Here is a 22,059-nt window from a genome sequence, read left to right as displayed (position 1 = left end):
GCATTTTGGTAATATTCAATATTCAATTCAAATTCAAATGAGGGGCTTTATTGGCATGACCCAACTGAAAAAAAGCATTGCCAAAACACATTGGACAGGATAACACACCGCAAGAAATAATAATAACAGTTACAGTGACATCATAGTGGAAAAACAAACATGTAAACAATGTTTTGTATTGCAAATAAGAAGAACAGGAAGCTGAACATAACTGATGGATATCTGCAACAATATGAAAATAACAATAATAAGAAGTGTGTGCAGTGTACTATACTGTTGATAGTTTTTCTGGCCTCCCTCAACCTATCAAAATACAAGGTGTGTGTGTGGTAATATGATGTGCAGTCACTTAAAATCTATATGCAACTTAACAAACTGAGGGATGCTGCAGAATTATTCTCTCCAGTGTTTTTGGTGAAGATAGAAATTTCTCGTACCTCAGCATGTCCCAGAGCTGTGAAGAGGCAACGTATTTCTCTTAACACACCGACAGCCAGCTTCCTCGTGCTGATCTGACACGAGCAGAGGAGCAGCAGAGCCAGGCCTTCGACCGCGTGGAGCACTGAGCAATGAGGGCTTCGCTCAGGCAGTCTGGGGCTGGACTGATGGAGAGGGAACACAGAGAGAGAAGAGAAATTATGTGTTTTGAAATGTATAATTAAAAAAAAATGTCACACAATGGCTTTTGTAAGATTGGAAAAAGGCGGCTGAAATGTGACTATAACAAAGTTTAACTATGCTGTACAAACCTCAACACCACCTCGCATCTTCCCCTGGAGCTGCAGCGCTAACCTCCACTGTGTGAGCAGCTGCAGGAGGAGCTTCACGGATGCATCCTGAAGACCCTGATGGGTGTCTTGGACCTGGGATAGTTTGGAAAGTGACAATTATAGAAGGGCTGACAATGTCAACATATTCATATCGGTTGCCAATTTAGAAAGGACAAGGCCTTTGCAATCACTCTAATTGTGTTTTTCTTCCTGTGGGACAGAGGATAATTTTGGAAGGCTATGGGACACTTTGCACTATCAACTTAAAACAAGATTTAAAAAAACACACACGTTTTTCTATTTTTCTATTTTTTTTTTGGCTATGCCAGGCAAAACAGTGTCAAATGAGGTGCAAATACTGGCATTTAGAGACTACGGATTAATTATCAATTTTCAATATTTTTAATTTTAATTTGTTAAATATTTAACAGCAATTAATCAATTATTGATTAATCATTAACATCCCCAGAAAAGAGCAATTAAGATTACAATAGATTTCAACATCTTCTCAATCTCTTTTGCCTCTTTATTCTGTTATGTGGTGGTTTTTAATTATGAGCACAATAACTAACCCTAAACACACGTGTAAAGGAAGACAAGCAGAAGCAGAAACAGTGCAAATGCAGGATATAATCTGTCTAGGCAACTGCAGGTTTCTGTACCTCACGCAGAAGGAAATGTGTGTAACCAAAGAGGACATCTTCTCTCCAGTCTGAGAAATCAAGCAGCAAGCTCTGCAGGGAGTTCTGGGAAATAAGACGAAGCTCATCGTCCATATGCACCGTAAGTCTGAGGGACAGATGACAACAGTATGTTGAAAGAACTATGAACAATGAAAAGATAGAAACCAAGAAAAGTTAAACTTTAAAAAAGATGGAAATGAACTGTGGTTTTATAGGAGGTTTGTACAGGATAAATGTGTTTTGTATACAATTAGCATGTAGGAACAAGTTAGCCAGCCAGACATTACTTTGTCTCTAACTCACCGTGAGAGCAGGTCAATGAGTTCAGGTTTGGACATGGCATCAGGGAGGATTCGAGGAATGGCGGCCACACACGTCCTGAACAGGTCAATTTTAGGCTTCCTTTCACCACTGTCAAAGATGGAGGGGAATGATAAACATGCTAACACTTGCTTATGGCATTTGCAACTTTTTTTAAAAACTCAAAATACAGGTAGGACATGGACAACGTATATACTATAATCATGAAAAACATATTTATCATAAACCGAAAGCTCAGTCATTAAAACAGCATAATTCTAAATAATTTACAAACTGAGTGTCAGTGTTTCACTGGTCAATGTTCCTTTTCTCTTTCCTGCGTTTCACTTTCAAATGGGTCTTTAGTCACAGTGTGAGTTGCAGAATAACTGCTGCACTTTGTTGTTACATACGTGATCATGTCCTCTGGTTCCTTGTTGAGCATCTGGACGCTGGTGAGCATCATACAACGACCCACTTCTTTGTCCAAGTGTCTCAGGATGTTGTCCAGAGCCTTCCGCACCTGGGAGTAGTACAAGGACATGCCTGTGGAGAACACAATGAGACAGTACATTGAGTTAGAGAGACTTCATTGAAATCACACTGGCTTGAATGGCTACAGACACACACAGACCTATTAGTTTGGCTTCCTCTTCGGTTAGTGTCTTGCTGAGATAAGTTTTCTTCTTCTTTAAAGAGTTTCCAGAGGGCAGAGTTGCTCCTGTGTTGGGCATAGGAGGCTCTCCATCCTTCTGTTGCAGAGCATCTGCTATCACCAGAAACGCCCGCAGACCGATGTTCATACGCTGGAACACAGAAGAAGCAATTTACTACACAAATAAATGTTTGAAGACCCAAAAACATCTTAACTACTGTATCTAAATATTTGTTTAGAATGGTTATTTCTAAAACATATTCAATAATCCAGTGCTTCTCAGTGCTTCTTGTAAAGGACAATAAAGAGACACCATCAACTTAGTTTTGCACTCCTATAACACTGTCACACTGTCATTTGAACCAGAGATAAATCTGGCACCTACATTATCCACAATGTAACTCAACTGCCAAGGTTCAGTAGGATATTCATAGGAGAAGCAGCTAATGTAGCCTTGAGCTGCTACGACTTTTTTTCAATTTTCACACTTGTACTCTAAAGCACCAACTGATGCTGACTCAAGTGATATCACTTGAGGCAATTTATTAATTTAGCTCCACTTGGAGCAACATTTTCACATGTGCAGTAGCCTGCAAACAGACTTGGATGTGTTAAATCAGTGGAGTTCCCCTTTGAACTTCAGCGAGTTTAATGATTCGTTTATGGTCACATGACCAGAATCCTGTTACCACATTACATAAGATCAACATTAAGTGCATCTATTTACTACAGTTGGAAACATGCCTACTGATTGTGGTGGTGTGTTTAAGTTCTCCACCAGAGAACATACTGTTCTTCACCTTCCGCACTGACTGAAAACTACAAATAAAAAGTGGAATGCTCATCCTTGTAACATGGCCAGGGGATACAGTGTGTGATCTGTGTGTGTCTGCGAGTGTGTGCACATGACTGAATGTGTGTGTCTGCTTGCTTTACCTCTGGGTTGAGACTGAAGGCTTTGGCAGGTTTCCCAACACTCAGCAGGTCAAATATGATCTCCTTCATGGCGAAATCCAGCCTCTCCTGAATAGAGGACAAACATACCGGTGTTACAGGATTTCAGAGTTAAGTGAGTACATCAACTGTACAGTATGTCACCAACAGCGCACAGATGGTACATTTTTATTACATATTACATAACTGATTATATAGAGAAATAATAAATAAGAAGAGATGTAAGGGCTAAGTAGTATCTAAATACACTAAATTTCATGCTGCATATAATGTTTGGTGCCTTGTGGAGCCATTAGCGTGCACACATTAAAGATGTTCCAGCTCAGCCTGTCATACAGCCATTAGATGAAATGTAATCAATTTTAGTAATGGATTCTGATGATGATAAAAGTATTAAATGACCTATACTCCTAGCAATCCTGTCGTATCAGAGCAAGTTCTGAGTTTGTGCAACTCTGTCAACTTAATTTAGTGTTTGTGTTTCTTAGTGATAGCAGAGAGAAGCATGGCATAAATCTTGGAAGTTGGCAAATTGTTGGCTCCACACAAAACACAACAAACCAGACTTAATTTATTATGTGCTTTGACAGACTTCACATGAGTTTCTGCATGAGAGCGTGCGCAAGCTTCATACAAACCTGTGCAATAAACTGGATGATCTTGACAAAAATATTCAGGGGCATGTCCCTGGGCACAACGCTACGACTTCCTTTGGGGAACAAGGTGGAGGTAATGGACGTCAGACGACTGGGCGAAGAAGGAGGCGAGACAACAGATGGGAGACACAGGCAGAGAGGGAGGAGAAAGTGTTGAGACGTAAGTCAAAATTGTTTGACGCATTTATTCAAGGTTACAGCAGTTGGGATGCTTCCAGTTTGGAGAAGCATCAGCAGTACACAGCCCCCATAAAAAATTTCATCATCATTTCAAGTGTACACTACATTAAGAATGATTTCACTTCTTTACCTTGTTGTTAGACAGTTTTTTCTGAATGGAAAACTGCCATTATATAAGCCAAATATTGCTCTCTCCAAAACATCCAGGCTGTCAAAATTTTACCTTGCAGAACAAGGGAGTTGCTTCTCTACCGCTGCCTCGATTGGTTAGTTTGTATGTGTTACTGTGGGAGTTTGGCATTTCACAAAGTTAGTTCAGATTCATCGAATTCAAGGCAGCAGAAGAGCAGCAACTCCTGTGTTCTGCAAGGTAAAATTGCTGATATAACAGCAGTACCCCATCAGAATGGGGTGTCTGAGGACAAGGTAAAGCTGTGAAAATATTCTGAATATAATATAACTTAAACTGATATTGAAAGTCAACCTTTCATTTGGGTGGCTAAAAGACTTTTGCTGCTGACCCTGGCCCCAGCAGTACATTGCTTAGCTTCCTACACCAGTGCTTCAGCTGCTTCTCCAAAGTGGGGGCATGTTGACCACCATCTACTGCAGATAATACACTATCTGTTAGTACCTCACACAACCCCGCTTCAAAAAATCTGAAATATCCCTTTAATATTATAAATGTCACAGCACAAAAGAAGAAGCAGGAACAAAGCTATAACTAAAAGGAGTTTCTAGGAAAGGTTTTCGCCTTTTGACAGTGTGCTCTGTCTCATTTGTTTGTTTACAACAAGGTATAACAACATAGTTAATATTAACATATTGAAACTCAAAACTTTACAAGTTTAAAATGTTATCTTACACTTTATTTATGAGAAATTTAACCGAATGTGACCGTTACCTCTGTGTTCCAGTGTTGCTCTCACATTTTATCCGGATCATATAGACCCACAGCAGGCGGTAGAGTGATTCCAGAGCCACACGTGCCATCTTTGGGTCTTTATTCTGCACACACATGCAGACAAAACTTGATTGTTCCATCAGGTATAGTATTTTACATAGCAACATGTTTCACATTGTTTCCTCTCAGGTTTCTGAAAGAAATGAGGAAGTACCCTCACGACCGTTCCTCACATACTGCACCTTATAGATGTGAGGTACAGTATGTACATGTGATAACTTACTGCAGGCACTACACACACTGCTTCCTCAGCATTTACAGTACAATCATGAATCAAACTTCTACAGAAGTATTTATGAATTCCAATCAATCATTAAGCTGCAGTGCTCCCCTTGAGGCAATACATGCTGATGGTTTATTTGAAAGTTGAAGAGGTGCTATGTAGTGCTCATGCAGCAGTTCATTGTGTGACTTTCAGTGTGCATGTACTGTTTGTCACTTTGTCAAAATTGTTCCCCAAGGGCAGACATTTACTGCACAGACTGCACAGATTTGCGTACTAGTATACCACTGCTTCTGATCTGTACAAAGAATACCCCCCGTGGTGTGATAATTAATTATTTTCATTCATATTGCATAGAAAGAAAAGCTGACCTTGAGGTTTGAGAGGCAGTTGTTGAGGAAAATGTGCCAGCGGCTGAGGAAGAACTGCTTTTGACTGACACACAACAGGCAGGTCACCAGAGGATACAGAGCCTGGTGTGGAGAGAGAAGACAGATGGGAGACATGTGCATCAGGCATTTCAGACAACAAGCAGTAAATAAACAGGGTATCCAAATTCAAATTCATCACTCACTGAATGTAAAGACAATACAAACGATTCAGACTGTCTTTCTCGACAATCTTATACATTAAAAGAGCAATATGTAACAACTGTGCAGCCAAGAATGAGTACAGCAGCCCACATAGCAAGTTGGAGCCACTGACAGCACATTAAATAGGTTGAAATCCTATTTAATAAAGCGTCCCCTCCACCCCAGACTCGACGCAACTCAGGCAAGCTGCAGGATTGCTGCCCAAAGCACAAGACAGGTGCAGCACTGCAATTTGACAATAACAAGCAAGGAGACGTCGGAAATTCGGCATTAATTTGAAATCTAATTAACCTAGAACAGGCCAACAGTAACAGTTATTCTGGCCTGGAAAGAAATTTCAAAAGAGAGCCTGCTGGCTGTAGCATTGCTGTCGGAGAGGCTGGTATTTCAACTTAGTATGTTTCTATTATTTCTGATGATGTATCATGGCCATTTTATGATTTATTACAATAAATATATTACAGATTTCTCCTTTAACTATGCAGCTTATTACTTTCAACATGCTTTTAAACATATAATCTTTTAATGAAGTCAGTCTGGGAATCATTTAATTCAAGCTCAAATCTAATTTCTGAGCTCTTCTTTTATCATTTAATAATAACAGGCGATTACATTAATTCAGATTAAGCCATCTTCCACTTGTTGCAGGCTTCAAAAATCCCTCATTAACCATTTCTCAGTCATTTATGTATTCCCCTCTGGAATTAAGTCAGTTTAACAAAACAAAGCACTTCTCTGTTTATCTTGCCAGTAGGTTTAATGAGAATAATAGCCGAATCTAATGTTTGGAAGTGTGAACAAATATTTTCCTCCATTTCATTTCAAAATGAACAACAAAAGGTGTGCGTTGGGATTGCTCTGATATCGACAGTATCAGCATCGGTATCAGACAGTGTTGGGAAATGCATTAGATACAGCCTAAAATGCTACAATTTTTTGTGCAAGTCTGTGAAGCGTTGTGAAGCCACTTAATTTATTATCCATGAAACGGGGCCTTGCTACTTCCCAGTTGTGTCTCGTACACCAAATTGTTTTTACCAGGATGATGAAGTCACGTTTTATGGCATTCATTCTCCCTTTGCATTTGTTCATGTTTTACAAAGGGTTTGACCTGAGCAATACTCAGTAACAGCCACTACACAAAGTTCAGGTATAAGAACTGGTATCGGGGGGGAAAAATGGTAGTTTGAACAAGTTTATAGAAGAGACCAATATGAGAACATTTTCAATGTAAAGTTCACCTACAGGAATGTGACCTTGGTGTCTAGCCTTTTCAACCACCTGTTAAAGGCATGTAAGTCTGCATGCAGATCATTCTCAAACATGAATGCTTTGCTAAAGACCGGTGTGAGTCCAGGTACACCCTTGTCATGAATGGCTGTGGGAATGTCAGGTTTGAGGAGTTCATCGTTTACCTGTCACTGAGGCTATCTGTCTATCTCCCATGTCAGTGTCTCTAAGACACTCAGAACGTAAAAAGAATAACAATTATGGAAATGCACCACATTGCTGTCATTCCTGTCGTGTTTGTCCATTTCACTCTGACATGGCATCTTATTGTTTGTTTGTGTGCATGCCTGTGCCGCTGTTCTGCTTGGAAAAAGTGAAAACACATGCAGTATGTGTGCAGAGAGGTGTGTCAGGTATTGAATGCATGGGTTGTTTTGAGTATTTCGAGAATCTATTGCATGAAGCATGCATGATGGCTGAGTGACATGTCTGCAGCCCTGGAACCCGTGCGCATATCACAAATAGCATATCAACAATAAGCAGCAATAATTTGTTACAGCAGGGGATGCCATGTTTTGTTATCCAATTTGTCTATCAAACACCTGTGGAACTCATTTAGGTAACATTTAGCAGAAAACTTAAGGAAAACATTAGCAAGTACTGCTTTGCTGGACTACAAAAAATCTCAGTCATATCAAATTGCTTTTGTTTAGAAACCTTGTTTTCTTCAACCTGCTTCCAATGTAAATCTAATTGTTAAAGATAAAAAAATAAAATAAAACATGAGAAAAGGAAATTACCTGAAACAAGTTAAACAATCTTACTGCAATGTCAGTTTTTTGATTAGGGAGGATTAGTGAGGAAATGTCTTGTTACCAGTAAAGAATTTAGTTAAAGGAAAAATATGTCATATAATTGCTGTACTAAATCATAAGATGACCATGATCATCAGAAAATATCTTGTCATGCTAAATTGAAATACCAGCTCCTCCAACAACAATGCTGCAGCCAGCATGTTCTCCTTTGAAATTTCCACTGCAGGCCAAAATAATTATTTTTGTTTGTTTGTTTCACTTTAATTAGAGCTCAAACTTGTATATTTCTCCTTTAAGTTTTTACATAATCCTATGCCAAACCTGCACAATTGTTACCTGGTAATTTTCTTACAGGGAAAATATGCAGGATTTTCCACAAAAAAACTTTTCGAATTATTTTGCTGTGCTTGAGATGTTTTAACAACCCAAAACGTATTTGACATCCTGGGGGTGAAACTCAACAACCTACTGACAGATCCTCCTTATTCTACCTTCAACATTCATAGTTAAAACTTTCAGGTCGTGCCACACCAGCTCTGACAATTAAACAGAGGAATTTTATTGCCTGCTTGTTCATGTGAGACCACTATCTTAATCAGGGAGATGTACTGCATCTAATTTGCTGATTTCCCTGCCTATTTCCCTGCTGTGGGCAAATATTGCCCATCTGGCACTGCTTCAAAAACTAGCCTGTGTGTAGTGCACACAGCACTCCTGTCTGCTTCCCACGGAGAGATAAAAGCCCACATGTTGGAGAGTTACAGTAAGAGCTCTCACCAATTGCTGATAATGGAGAGGAAATGAAGAGAGAAGAGCAGTGATGAAACAGAATATGGGGAGAAACTTACCAGAGAGTGTTTCTTTCTAGAAGACAGGTCCAGTGTGGTATCGTACAAACTCTCTACGAAGTTTCGTAGACACGGTACGTTCACCTCATTCTTCACAGTCTGGGGGAGGACAAGTAATGTAGAAGTTATGTACACATTTAAGTACACATTTTTCTTTTTACCAGAATCCAATGTCCTTATTCTGCTTTTGTTGATACAAACAGATGGGTTTAAAGGGGTAGTTCTGTGAATTGTTAAATGCTGTCTGACAGCAAGATAAAGCGGTGATAATATTCTAAATCAGGCATACACTCAAAAACATGTTAACTCTGTCCACATCAGTACATTACTTAGCTTCTTAAACCAGTATTCCTGCTGCTTCTCTAAACTGAGGGCATGTTGACCAGCATTTGCTTTAGGGAAAACACTGATATGAATAAGTACCTACAATAGAACCCCACTTCAAATAATCTGAACTACTACTTTAAGACTTCTATTATTCTCAAGATAAAAAACACTGTACATTTAGGCGTACTGTCTTTATTTAAAAGACAAACAATAACTTCAATCTGACTCTGGCTTAAAATGAATCCAAAAAGCAAAAGTGCACTGAGTGGAAAGATGAAATGCACTTACAGCAGCTACAGGTACAAGTATTTCCACAAAGAGTCCAGCTAATGAGTGTTTGATGTCTTTGTCCTTGACTTCCAAGAAATACTGTGCACACTCCTGAAGATATAAAGAAAGAGAGGGAGAGTGAGAGACAGTGAGAAAAACAACGTATGTCCATGATAATTCTGTGAATACATGGTTGCAGTTTTGTTTAGAAAGGTTTCTAACTGAGTGAAATGAGCCAGAAGTATCTAAGTGTCAGCTGTGTATTTGTAAGTCAGGACATTCTCGATCTGCTGAACATGAATTATCACTGGGAAGACCTCCTCCTACTTCTTGTAGGTGTGCACTAGTGCAGTGTCGTATGAAAACTTCTAGCTTTGACAAGACACCTGAATATACCTATAATCAGAGGTATTAAGTGTGAAGAAAAAGGGTGATAACACAGTGCCCTGTGGAGCTCCTGTGTTGGTCAAAATAACTAAGCTATTAATGCACGTTAATGTATTCGCATTTCTTGCAGTAATAACATTCACAGTAATGCGATGCACCACTTGGAAGTTTAGGCTAACAAACAATCAACATCAATCTTTGAAACATTATAGTTTGACCATATTAATAACATCCGCCGTCCCATAATTATGTAGCCTAGTGTAAGTGCAGGTGGATCCTCTTAGCAAAGTTGTTTCCAAAGTGCTTATGACTTACGACTAAGTGCTTATGACTTATGACTAAACTTATGACTCACTCAAATGCTTCCTTGACCTCATGATGTTTTCCATCAAGGTCCAGTAAAAGTGTTTCGGAAAAGACACAGGACGCATTTGTTTGACTATTCAACTGTAGCTCAAGTTTTGTCACGGTGGAAAGAAATGAGAAACATTCTCACCACTGCAATTACCTTCAAAGGGCTACTAAACAAGACACTTAACCCCTAATTACTTCAGAGGAACCAATAAGACAGCTTCATGATAGCAGTAAACTGCTTCCAGACATGAATGTATGCAGATAAAGAGCACGTCTGTCCCGTGAACACTCCCTGAGATTCCTAAACCAGGTCCTCTTTTTACAATCTGCTGACATGTAAATAACAAGTAAACGATTTTAGCTCAGTCTACCTGCATGAACTGGAAGGAGGCTTCAAAGTCTTCCACCGGGTACATTTTGATGCGGAAGAACTTGAGTCCCATGATGAGGCTGATGGTGGACTGGATGACGTAGGGGCTCTGCTCCTTCTGTCTCAGCTCCTTTAGCTCAGAGATGAACTTCTTCCTCACTGCCGGGAACCTGCCAAGAAAAGAAAACGTGACCAGATGTGAACAGTTGCTCGATTCTCTTGAGTGTTAGTGAATGTTTTCATATCCAGGTCTCAGCTGTTAGTGGTTAGTGGGATTACTGCAATATTGTGTAGCTGGGGTGGCAAACATACACACACTCTTAGTACAGTTACCTGTGTAAAGAAAGACTCTAATAGAAACAGACATACTGATTTTTGTGAAATGTCTCTGAAATGTCAGAGTATAAAAGAAAAAAGCTTTGAGTCTCCCTCTCTTGTCTGTTTCCTCTGGTTACATCTTACATGTATTTTTTTTCTTGTTACGTTGTTTTTGTTAGTTTGTTAGTTTTGTCTTGTTGCGTCCTGTTACTTTGTGTTATGTTGCATTACATTGCATTTCTTTATGCTATGCTGTGTTATGCCATGTTGCATTACATTGTGTTATGCTATGTTATGTCTTTTACAGTGTTTGTAACATGATTTACATGTTTTTATCTTGTTATGTCTATTTACGTCTTGTTGCGTCATTTTCACCATGTTACTTCTTTTCCGTTACTTTCATCTTGTTTCATCTTTTATGCGTTTTCATCTTGTTATGCCGTTTTTGTCCTGTTCTGTCTTGTTACATCTTGTTACATCTGTCATGCATGATATGCCTGTCTTACTTTCTGTTATTGTTCCATCCAAAAATAAAAAATAATCAATAATTCCCCTCAAATATATTGAAACTTGAAATGTAAGGAGTAGAAAGTACAGATATTTGTTCCTAAACGTAGGAAGTAAAAGTAAAAAGCTGTCAGAAAAATAAATACTCAAGTATAAATACCTGAAAAATCTGCTTAAGTACAGAATCAAAGTGTTTGTTCTTAGTTATATCCCACCTCTGTTATGTAGAGTGGATAATGCTTACTCCTCTATGAAGATGTTTTTTTTGCATGTGCACATAGGTGTGTGTGCTTGTGTGTGTGTTTGTGTATGTGCCCACCATCCAGATAGATTATACTAGCAGCGCTTGTCAGGTCTATATTTAGAATGGCATCTGGAGGGGTGATGTGGAGGGAATGTGTACGTGTGTGCGCGCACTTGTTCTTCAGGCGTCTGCGTTTTTATTTTTTCGGGGGCTGTGCTTTCGCATGCTTCACGGGGGTTGCCACAGCAGTTAAGTAAGTGGAACAGTCATCATCCTTCTGTTTAGCACTGAGTGTTTAAATAAGATGCACATAAACACTGCAATCCATAAACCGAACTGGAAAAGCACACAGATAACGCCAAGAATAAAGTATGCGTCCAGGTTGTTTAAGCCTGTGTGTACTCAACCTTTTCACAGCCCTGTGTTTAAATCAGGTGCTACTAATAAATAACACTGAAAACGGTGTTTAGAAATCAACAAACTAAGAAGCTTAATCAAGTGGCAAACCCATAATCCACACAGTAGACAGTTTGCTAAACTAGATCTAAAAGTATTGACTCTGATCCATTATTAGATCGATGACTGTGTTAAATTATGAGATGGCTCAGCTCGCGTGTGTCCGTGTGTGTGTGTGTGTGTGTGTGTGACAGTAGTGACTGAGCTATCCTGTGAACCCCCACCTCCTCCATCACAGTAATAACCTCCTGGAAAATGGGAACAGCGCTCATCTCTCATCACACACAACATTAAACAGACGGAGGACCATCATCTGGAGTGTCATTATCCAGACACACAGACATATTTACCAACACACACACAACCATACTTCCTGCACACAGGAGAATGGCAGCCATTTTTTTCTTATGACTCATTTGTAATTGCTGTTTCTACTGAAAATGGGGTCAAGGGGAGGACAGATAGCTACTGTAACTACACATTCAATTGTCCACCATGACAAATCAGCCCACAGCTGTACCATGACCTGAATTACAAATTCAGTTACATCAGTTACAGAGAGGATTTTATTTTAAGTAGTAAAATAAATAAAAGAAGAAATCCATATTTAAAGCTGAATTGTAGCTATTGAAGTGATTGTCACACATTGTGAATAGTGGCACAGAAATAAGGACACGTTTGCATGATTCAGTGTTTTCCCTTCTGTAGAAACAACATTTTTTTTTTATGTTTATCTAATTTGATTTAATTATGTGAAATTTTTAGCTTAGTGAGAGTCTTTGCTATGTTTTCCTGTCATTTATGTTTGCTCAGGTCCCTGAGCAGCAAAATCACCTAACTCAAGTTGACGACAACTCGTTACCTGTAAGTGCAATAAAAGCTTCCCGACAAAAGTAAATTATAACTGTAATCCATCTAAAACCAAAGATGGCAGACCCTGACCCCAAACATTGCAAATTCAGGCCAAAATATCAGCATTTTTTAAAAATGCACCTAACCTGAATGTGGTGAAAGTGGCAAAGATGCTAGAAGCTCTGCTGCTGGGTTTTATCACAGTTTTCATGAAACATGCTCACCAAGCTAAAATGCCATTCTTTCAACATGTGGACCAGACCTTTTCACTTTCACTTTCATTCAAACAGAAGGACTGGAACACACTGCATCTTCAACAGTGTTGAGATATTTAATGAACTTCATGTGGCAAATTGGAGTTTATCTAATCACATTCACACCAAACAACCCACACAGTTTTTTTGTACTTAATGTCAACAGACACAATCAGCTCCCTGTAGATATACAAACATTCAACCTATATGTATACACAAACGCTACAAATATTTACATGCATTTACAGTACCTGGACTGAGCTACAACTCCTACTACTTCAGCATAGAGGTCAGCCACTATGTGCATGTTGCCTGTGTTGGGTCCCAGATACCTGAGTAAACACAAAAAATCAACTTTAACCATATACAGTGAAAGCTGTGAATAAACGCATGTGGGTGTCATAACTGCATGTGAATATGTTGCATTTTTTTAGAAAGTGTAGACAGTAATACAATGAAACTCTAAACAATGCATTATTTATGGTAAATTATTTATGTTTCTATGTGTTATCATTCTTACCCTTCCTTGTATTTGAAGTGCTTGAAGGCCAGGTTAATAACTTCTTGGATGAGTCCGTCCAAAAGAGGATGGAGGGGGATCTGGATTGAGAGATAAAGTTGTCATTTTGTTTTAAATTCAGACTTGTCACTTAATGGATATGAATATTTAACCAAAAAAAAATGTCCTAATAAAGTTTCATTCTACTATTCTGACAGTTCGGGGAGTTTGGCATGCATTATGTTTTCTTGAATCCATGATTGGGTCAATAATATGCAAATTATTATTTGTATTTGTTTTAATTTAGTTACAGCTTCACATGAGTGGGGTTGAATATCAAGTAAGCTATTAATTGAAGAAGAGCGTATTACATATTCAAATTGTTTTCAAACACTTTTCCATTCATTATGAAGCAATTTGTATTACAGAACTGAAACAAAGGCAAAGGCAGTGCTTTGACTGAAATACTGTTTGAGGAGAGACATTTCTATTTTAAAAGTTAAACAGGCTTGATGAGACACACAGCATAACGCAGAATGACTGACTGCACCGTCAAATGAGACTCACCTGCTTTAAAACTTCTATAAGCACTAGAGAAAAGATGAAGTCTATTGCCAGATCTCTCCGCTCCAATAAGTAGTCCTTCTGTTGCTCATCACTGAGACAAACAAACACAAACAGAGACACGGAAACATTATTTGTCACATTCACTGCACAACAGTGTTGATCCTATATGTTGGCCCACCTGTTCTTGCCTGTGTGTATGTTAGAGATGCACCAGTACAAATTACTATCTTGCTTTTTTGAGTTTCGAGACTAAAATATCTCCAAACTAAGGATGTGTTGAGTTAGCCAACTGTTACTGGCTCACTGACTTGCAGACTGTCTCATTTTACATTATGGTGGGTCCACGCCCTGCCTGTACATGTAACTCTAATTCTGTGAGACAAATAAACTGTAGGGAAGACTGGATATAACTATGACTAGTAAAGTACTAAATAATTAATTAATTTGTGATACGTTTTTTCCCTAGGAGAGTCCAATCAAGTTGGAGAGTCATCATTTCAATTTGATCGATTTTCAATTTGATATTGAAATTGTGACACCACTAATTTGACTATAGGGCTTAAAATTGCATTATTGCATATTTAGAATTCATGACAAAACTTCAGACTATGGATCTAACGATATCCAATGAGTGAGTTATATCAGTATTGGCACCTGACACAGATATAAGATCGGACTGGTCCCAACTCTAGTGTCTGTGTCACACATGAAAATCTGCTTTTATTAAAATTTCCCTTAATCAACTAATTGTAGGTACCATCTGGCCCACTATGTAACTATGCCTGAAGTTTGTTTGAGATTTGGAGACAACCTCCTGCAAAGAGGACACTACCTTTAGTGCAGTCTATTTGTGTATTTTGTCAGTGGAGGTAAAGTTTTCTGCTGTTTGTGTGGCAGCATTAAACGGTTATATATACTGTAGTTAGTCTGCTGTCCTGACAGTATTTCTTACTGTTTATTGCCTCGACAGGTAAGGTAAGTAGTGTCTTGAAAACCCAAGTGGGGCTGTCACTTTTACATGTATGATATTTGAACATTAAAAAGCATTTCAAGACTCTAATTGCATTACATTGTGAGAGAGACATTTGTGGTTACGGTTTGTTAAGGAGCCAGGATCAAATCTTTTATAAGAATATAGTGAAGAAGTCCATTTGACATGTTGCAGTTTGTCTTTTGTGACTTATTTTATGTGTATTTGACAAAACAGTTCTCCAAATCTTTTCCACTTTCTTTTGAGCGTGTGTGCTGTTTGTGTCCTCTCACTTTTTTGACTTGGTGTTCGCCCTGGGTCGATATTCATGGGACTCGTCTTCCAGGCCATTCTGCCTCTTGTACCAGTCAAACAGAGTCCTCAGGATGGACGGCAGGCAGTACTCTGCCAGAGAACTCATTGAGCTGATCAACTGAAGGTGAAGACGAGGAGGAGAGACAGGAGAGAATGAGAGGTTAATCCCATTTCCAAAATAAAACAATGGTATGGCTAGATTAAGATGACAGAGGAAAAAAGGGACAGCACATGTTGCTGATGATGTGTCCATGTCAGGTACACATACCTGGTCGAACTGTGGGTCCTCCCCTCTCTGCAGAGATTTGTTAAGTGGCTTCTCCTGTGAGATAAGAACAAACAGCAGGGAAAACACTCATGTCAGAAAAGATGGAAACAGGTAGACATTTTATTATGAAACCTTCAGACAAGAAACTCACATTTCAAATGGCTCCAGATGTGCAACGATAGATTATGAGTCGATTATTGAATTATTTAGCAACTGTTTTGATAGATGATTACTCCACTCCATTATGACAGTAAGTATCTTTGGGTTGTGGGCAAAACTCGACAGGATGTTATCTTGGGCTCTGGGAACTACGGACATTTTCCACTATTCTCTGAAGATTTCATAGACCAAACAACTAATCGATCAATCAAAAAAAAATAACTGACAGATTAATTAGCATTAATTAATTTTAATAATTAATTTTTCTTCAGTGTAGAAAGGGCTAAAATATTGGTTTGTCATGTAACTAAATTTTTGTAACTGTTGGTGCTCCTCAAATGCATCAGAGGCTTCAAGAATGTGAAAAGGGTGATAAAACACTGTAACACTGTGCACAGGACTTGACAGTTAAAAGAATGACCAATGGCTGCAAAGAGGTTACAGTGTGCTTCACTGTAAGATGCAAAAAAAAAAAAAAACCTAGCTAGTTCCTCCTAAAAACATCACCATTCAGGTGTAATAATATAATAAAATAGGGCCTTTCAATTTAGGACAAAAGAGTCTTTCAAATGTTTAGGTAGATACCAGAAAATGTGTTAGGCCTTTTCTAAATGATGTCACATTACACTGTACATAAGTCAGTATGCTGAGGGCAGGCTATTTAGCAGTGAGGCACATTGCAGGAAACACTTCCTCTGCATGAAAAAGATTAGTCAACATATAAAAAGTCACTCTGAACAACCCAATCAGATAAAATGTCCAAAATGATGATGATGCTATAACCTGAGAGAGACGGGCTGACAAACAGAACAAGATGAAATATCATCAATGCAAAGTGACTCACCAGTGGTTCGGCCATGATGATGCGAATCTTGCGTTCAGAGAGCAAGGTGAAGTTCGCAAACAAGCTCTTTAGGACGAACTCGCCCGGCTTGCTCTCGGGGTCCACGTTGACAGGCGCCATGACGACAGGACCCTTCCTCTCTCCCAACGTTCCGCTGACTGGTGGGAGGGGCGGCTTCAGTCCCACTGGAGAGGCTGTAGAGAGTCAGGACAGGTCAGTAAGTTTTGTTACTCATATTATTCTTTATCATGCTCAGTTTTGGAACTACAGTTCCCATAATTTGGGGGATACTGCAGATGTAAACAGGAAATCAAATGTTACCATGGATTCAGTGAGTTAGCAGTGGACAGCTACAACTTGGCTGCAATTTTTTAAATATTTGTTTACAATTCGACAAATTTGTACCCTTAAAATTATGGTGAAATCTTCATGTGCAGTTCCTGTTTGTCGTGTAACCATGGATGTACAGAAAATGTTCACTGGATTGCTTTAAAGGGACAGTTTCCCACAAAACCGAAATCTCTATGGCTGATATTGCCAAAAAAAACAGCATCTCACCAAAAAAAGCAGATGGATAATAGCACTATAGTTCTTCACTCTAATGTTACTTTAAAAATATGGTGAATTCTTCATTACCAGTACCTGCTTACAACGTACCCATGCATGTCCAGACAACTGTTACTGGACAGCTTTAATACTAAAGCAAACTTAAAAAAACATGAAAATTCTCAGGCGAGTTCTGGATTCACAAGGAGTCTTTTTTTCATTGATTTCTAAATAGATTTATTAATGTTCATTCAAAATGTACGTCAGACATTATATCTTCGGAAGTCACATTCAGTCTAAAAATGTGTATCATGTATCAAGAGCTATCATTTTTGACTATAATTGCTGCAACCGGGGGCTGAGGGTTTCAAATTACCTTAATTGCCTTCATGAGCTGTGTGTCAAAATCACTGCTGCAGCTCTAACTGCTAACCTTGTTGATAAGCAGCCAAATAAATGGGCCAATCAATAACAAACTCTTCAGAAAACCAGCATGCACCTGTTCCTTTCACCTTTCATCTTTGCCTCGCGTCATTCTCTTCACACCCTCCTTCCACTTTCCCACATCACAGTCTGAAAACCTCCGTGATAGAGTCACAAACAGACACCGTGTTTTTTTTTATATACATTACATACATTATATATTCAGCTTCACTTAGTTTTATGACCACATCTTAATAAACCTTATACTTTGATTAACACAAAGAATCTGTTCATGTCAGAATAACATCATCCTACTTTCTCTAAAGTTAAAACTCCTCAGCAGTGACCAGGGCTGCAACATTAACCGAAATATCATCAAAATTCCAAAATGGCCTGCAGTGCTGCAGATGCCCTGGCCTACAACTCTTGTTCTTCAAATATAAGAGAACATCTTTGTTTGGTTCAGACCTCCTCAACAAATGTCACATCATGATTTATGATTATTATTTAATTAAATTAATTAATTTAATTAAAGTTGAGATGCAAAAATGATCATTCCCACTAATTGTGAATCATATCACAAATGCAATATCTATTAAAATAATTGCAATATAATTTTTTGACTGGCATAGCGGTGACTAATTTATACTGACTGTGTCCAAATTTGAGAGGGTACACTTCCAGGCACACAGATGGACACATGCACACACAGACTGGACTGCCCATGTTTTCATTTCTGTTTTCTGGTTACATCATCAGGGAGACAGGGCACTATTAATTCTCGCAAGACGTAATGATCAACAGACCAAAGACAGGGAGTTGGTGGAGTCTGGAAGGGGTTTGAGTGAGAGACAGACAACAGACGGACAGACTGATATAAAGAGGGAGAGGGCACTTCTTGTCATGTGTCTCAAGGAATATTGACATGGCCTCAAAATAGAACAACCTCATCACTCTAAGAAATAGCACACGCTTCCATGGCGTCAGTGACTGGAAAGCCGGCATGTTGCGTAATGAACTGTTGCTACTGACGGTAAATCACAGGTCTACAAATACACTTAAAGAAAAAACCCAAACATGCACCTAAATACACTTAAAGTAGAGTATTAACAACTGCAACGATAGCAAACAAAGGAGGCTTGTGTGACTGGTAGGGATGTCATGAGAAGTTATACTTTGGTACCAAGTTGAAGCCAAAATTCGGAAAACGTGTTGGTACTCATTTTTCTATAGTAACATAGGTATCAGGGATGCAATTCTTCTGGACCTGACAGAGATGGCACATAGTACAAGTGTTTTATTCTCTAGTACAAGCATTTTATTCTCCTTGGAGAATAAAACACACATTGGAGGATGAAAGTCTTCTGGCACAGAACAGAACAGCGGCACCTTGAAGATGGCCACAAGTGCAGCTGCAGTGTCAGCTCTGCCTCAACTCGTTGAAAAGAAAAACAGTGAATAGAGTCATGTACTTTGTGCTCAAGGTGGACCATCAGGGAGTATGAAAACGGTGCCATGAAACTTATCAGATGAAAGGAGGAAATAACTCACTTTAGCATGAGTAGAAGGAGTTTCAATTCATATTAATGTTACATTAACAATGTAATGCATCCAAAGTGTTATCCTTCTTATCCTTATCTTGAAATACACATCTGCAATTGCTTAATACTAAAGGCTATAGTGTTTAGGCTAACATAATGTATCCATTGGTTTGATTCCCTCAACATGTTGAGGAGAACAAAGTGCCTAAAATACTTTCCCGCAAGATGACACTAAGCAATAATTTACCAGGGCCTTCCCCAGAAGTGGCTAGTAGTGTATGTGTGAGTTAACAGCTCTGTCAGGTCCAAACTGACCTCTTTGACCATATGACCTGACCTCACTGAAGAGGTGAGATGTAAATACTAATTCTCGGATTCGACAGGCGTCCAGGCCTCACAGACAGCAACCTGTTTGTGTGAAACCCAAGTGCTCAAATGATCCAAACGTGCGTGCACATGAACACACACCCCTCTGTGCTTACCAAGGCCCTTGATGAAGCTGATGACACTAGCCCTGCTCCATTTAGTTGGCACTTCCATGGTGCAGACAGCCACAGAGGGACAAGGAAATGGGTAGAAACAGCGGGACGGAGGAGGAATGTAACACTGGGAGAGGGTATGACACTGAGGAGGGGTAGCTGAGGAGTCTATAAGGTGTACAATACAGCTCCCATGATTGACAACTAAAAGTAATTCCTTGCAGGTGATGTATTCAATATCCAACTATTCCACCATGACAGTAACCACAGACATCAGAGTAATGTCTGGCTCAGGCACTGGACAGGTTTAACCAAAGCTAAAGGTGTGAAGCTCCATCCTTCAGAAAATGACAGGCAGGTAAAGTGAAAGACGTGCGCCTGGGGCGAGAAAGATAACTCTCATGACAGCTGTATCCCACATTCAATCCAAATGAAACAGGAAGATTTGCTGTATCCACAGACCGGAAGAGCCATGGCCGAGTGAAGACGACTTGATGCCTCAGAGCTGTGAGTTTTGCAATCACAGAGGAAGAGATCGTGTCAAAGTGTCAAAATATCAGGACTTATTCCGCTGCGAGTGAACTCTACCAACGGGGATCCAGAGATATTCCACCATACTGCTCCAGCAGAGGATCGTGTAGATCAGACGCTCTGTAGGGCCCCATGCTTGAGAGCTATATGAGCCTATAGACCAACTATCAGTTTCAACTTTAGCGTCTGCTCCACCTCCTGGCCTGCCATCACTTCTCTGTACAACCTTGGATTCCTTGCATTGGAAAGTTGCAGTGAAATAAAGTGCTTCTTTGAGAGTGGTTTTGTGGCTGTCCTTTGGTTGTCAGTAGCAGTTAAGTAAAGTCTGCTCCTTGTGGAGATCTGACCAGAAGAGTTGGGTTGGAATTTCAACACTGCCCCGAGAGAGAGGCGAGGGGAGGAGGGAGGCGCTATATATAGACCACTGGAGGTCACTCTCTTACATACCCACCACTCCCACTGACCCCTACTCATACACAAGTGCGCACACACGAAAACAGACACACTCGCAGAGACGCAAACAGGCATACAGAAATACACACATGTACACAAGACTTTTCCGAAACAGATGGTGACAAATCAGGAAAACTAAGTAATGTGGTTAAACTACAAAGCAAATGGCACTGATTTAATTTAGTGAGAGTTGAACCTAAACAGAGATAATCTGTTAAAGCTTCCCAGTGACATGAATTTAAGGGGTGTGTGTGTGCATGCGTTTGAGCGTCATGCATGTAGGTGGGGAAATGAGATGAGAGTAGAAAGACGCAATGGTGTCCAATAGAGCTGTCGATATAGCACACCAGAGCGCTTCCCAGGAACCTTGTAGAAATTTGCATGACTCAGCATTTTAAGAGGTGACTCAGCAGAAATCTGTTATGTCTAGCCAATACACGTCTACCTTGGTTTAATCAAAGGTTTATTGTAAAATGTGTGAGCAAGACTGAGAAGAAGAGAGAAACGAGACAGAAAAAACATGATGAACACAGAAAATATGTTGAGGAAGAAACTGGGATACAGATGGGAAAGGAGCAGAAGAACAGAGGAGATGGAGAGGACGTGCTGCAGTGATTAGTCCATTGATCTATTTGTCTATCAACAGAAAATAAATCAGCAACTATTCTGATAATGATTGTTTTGCGTCACTTTTAAACAAAAATGGCAAATATTCTGTGGTCCTCCACGATCGTAACACCGTGATTTAAAAGCCTGCTGTATTTGAGGTAGTGCGTGTCCTCAGAGTTGCCATAGAGTTGTTGCATGAGTTCTGTTTTTGATATGTGGGAGAGAAGATAAAAAGAAACTACTGCTGGTGTTCATTGCATGTCATGTTTATTATTTTCTTATTAAACAAAACTAAGTCACGGACATGCGGTGCTGAGACAAAGATCCTTTTATACTCAGCAACAACATCATCGTCTGTTGCGATGTTTCACTGTGAACATCATCATATGCCAATCTGTCAGACGCTTTTCTTTGTCAGAGGCAATGATTAACTGAGATTTCAGCAACCCTCTAAATCGTCATCATCATTAGCATGAGTCATCCATATGCACTGCTACAGTGGTAAATAATGAAGCTAAGCAAGAATCAAGCCCTTGCAACAGCGGTATTTATGTGTATGAAAAAAACCCAAAGAAAAGGAGGAGTAGAAGACTGTCGACCACGTTGTGGTGAGAGAAAAAAGGCCAACTAGGACACGAATTTTGC

General features: G+C 39.4%; 1 protein-coding gene across 1 annotated transcript in view; it reads right to left on the bottom strand.

The window, feature by feature from the left end:
• The window catches only part of fryb (furry homolog b (Drosophila)), a 66,564-nt gene that overhangs the window by 32,206 nt on the left and 12,299 nt on the right, over positions 1 to 22,059 (bottom strand). Inside the window, exons 2-20 of the mRNA XM_084729795.1 lie at positions 16,833 to 17,026; positions 15,830 to 15,883; positions 15,540 to 15,679; positions 14,277 to 14,367; positions 13,731 to 13,810; positions 13,462 to 13,542; positions 10,581 to 10,749; positions 9,487 to 9,579; positions 8,872 to 8,970; positions 5,757 to 5,858; positions 5,103 to 5,206; positions 4,001 to 4,109; positions 3,345 to 3,431; positions 2,388 to 2,559; positions 2,167 to 2,299; positions 1,757 to 1,864; positions 1,433 to 1,559; positions 750 to 863; positions 438 to 602 (exon numbers count right to left, since the gene is read on the bottom strand). Of these exons, the coding sequence (XP_084585921.1) occupies positions 438 to 602; positions 750 to 863; positions 1,433 to 1,559; positions 1,757 to 1,864; positions 2,167 to 2,299; positions 2,388 to 2,559; positions 3,345 to 3,431; positions 4,001 to 4,109; positions 5,103 to 5,206; positions 5,757 to 5,858; positions 8,872 to 8,970; positions 9,487 to 9,579; positions 10,581 to 10,749; positions 13,462 to 13,542; positions 13,731 to 13,810; positions 14,277 to 14,367; positions 15,540 to 15,679; positions 15,830 to 15,883; positions 16,833 to 17,026 (2,222 nt within the window). The remainder of the gene's footprint in view (positions 1 to 437; positions 603 to 749; positions 864 to 1,432; positions 1,560 to 1,756; positions 1,865 to 2,166; positions 2,300 to 2,387; positions 2,560 to 3,344; positions 3,432 to 4,000; positions 4,110 to 5,102; positions 5,207 to 5,756; positions 5,859 to 8,871; positions 8,971 to 9,486; positions 9,580 to 10,580; positions 10,750 to 13,461; positions 13,543 to 13,730; positions 13,811 to 14,276; positions 14,368 to 15,539; positions 15,680 to 15,829; positions 15,884 to 16,832; positions 17,027 to 22,059) is intronic.

The sequence above is a fragment of the Lutjanus erythropterus genome, chromosome 11, assembly GCF_056507025.1.
Source record: "Lutjanus erythropterus isolate fLutEry1 chromosome 11, fLutEry1.hap2, whole genome shotgun sequence".
Classification (NCBI taxonomy): Eukaryota; Metazoa; Chordata; class Actinopteri; order Lutjaniformes; family Lutjanidae; genus Lutjanus; species Lutjanus erythropterus.
Note: the sequence above shows the minus strand (reverse complement) of the source record. Positions and strands in the feature narration are given on the sequence as shown.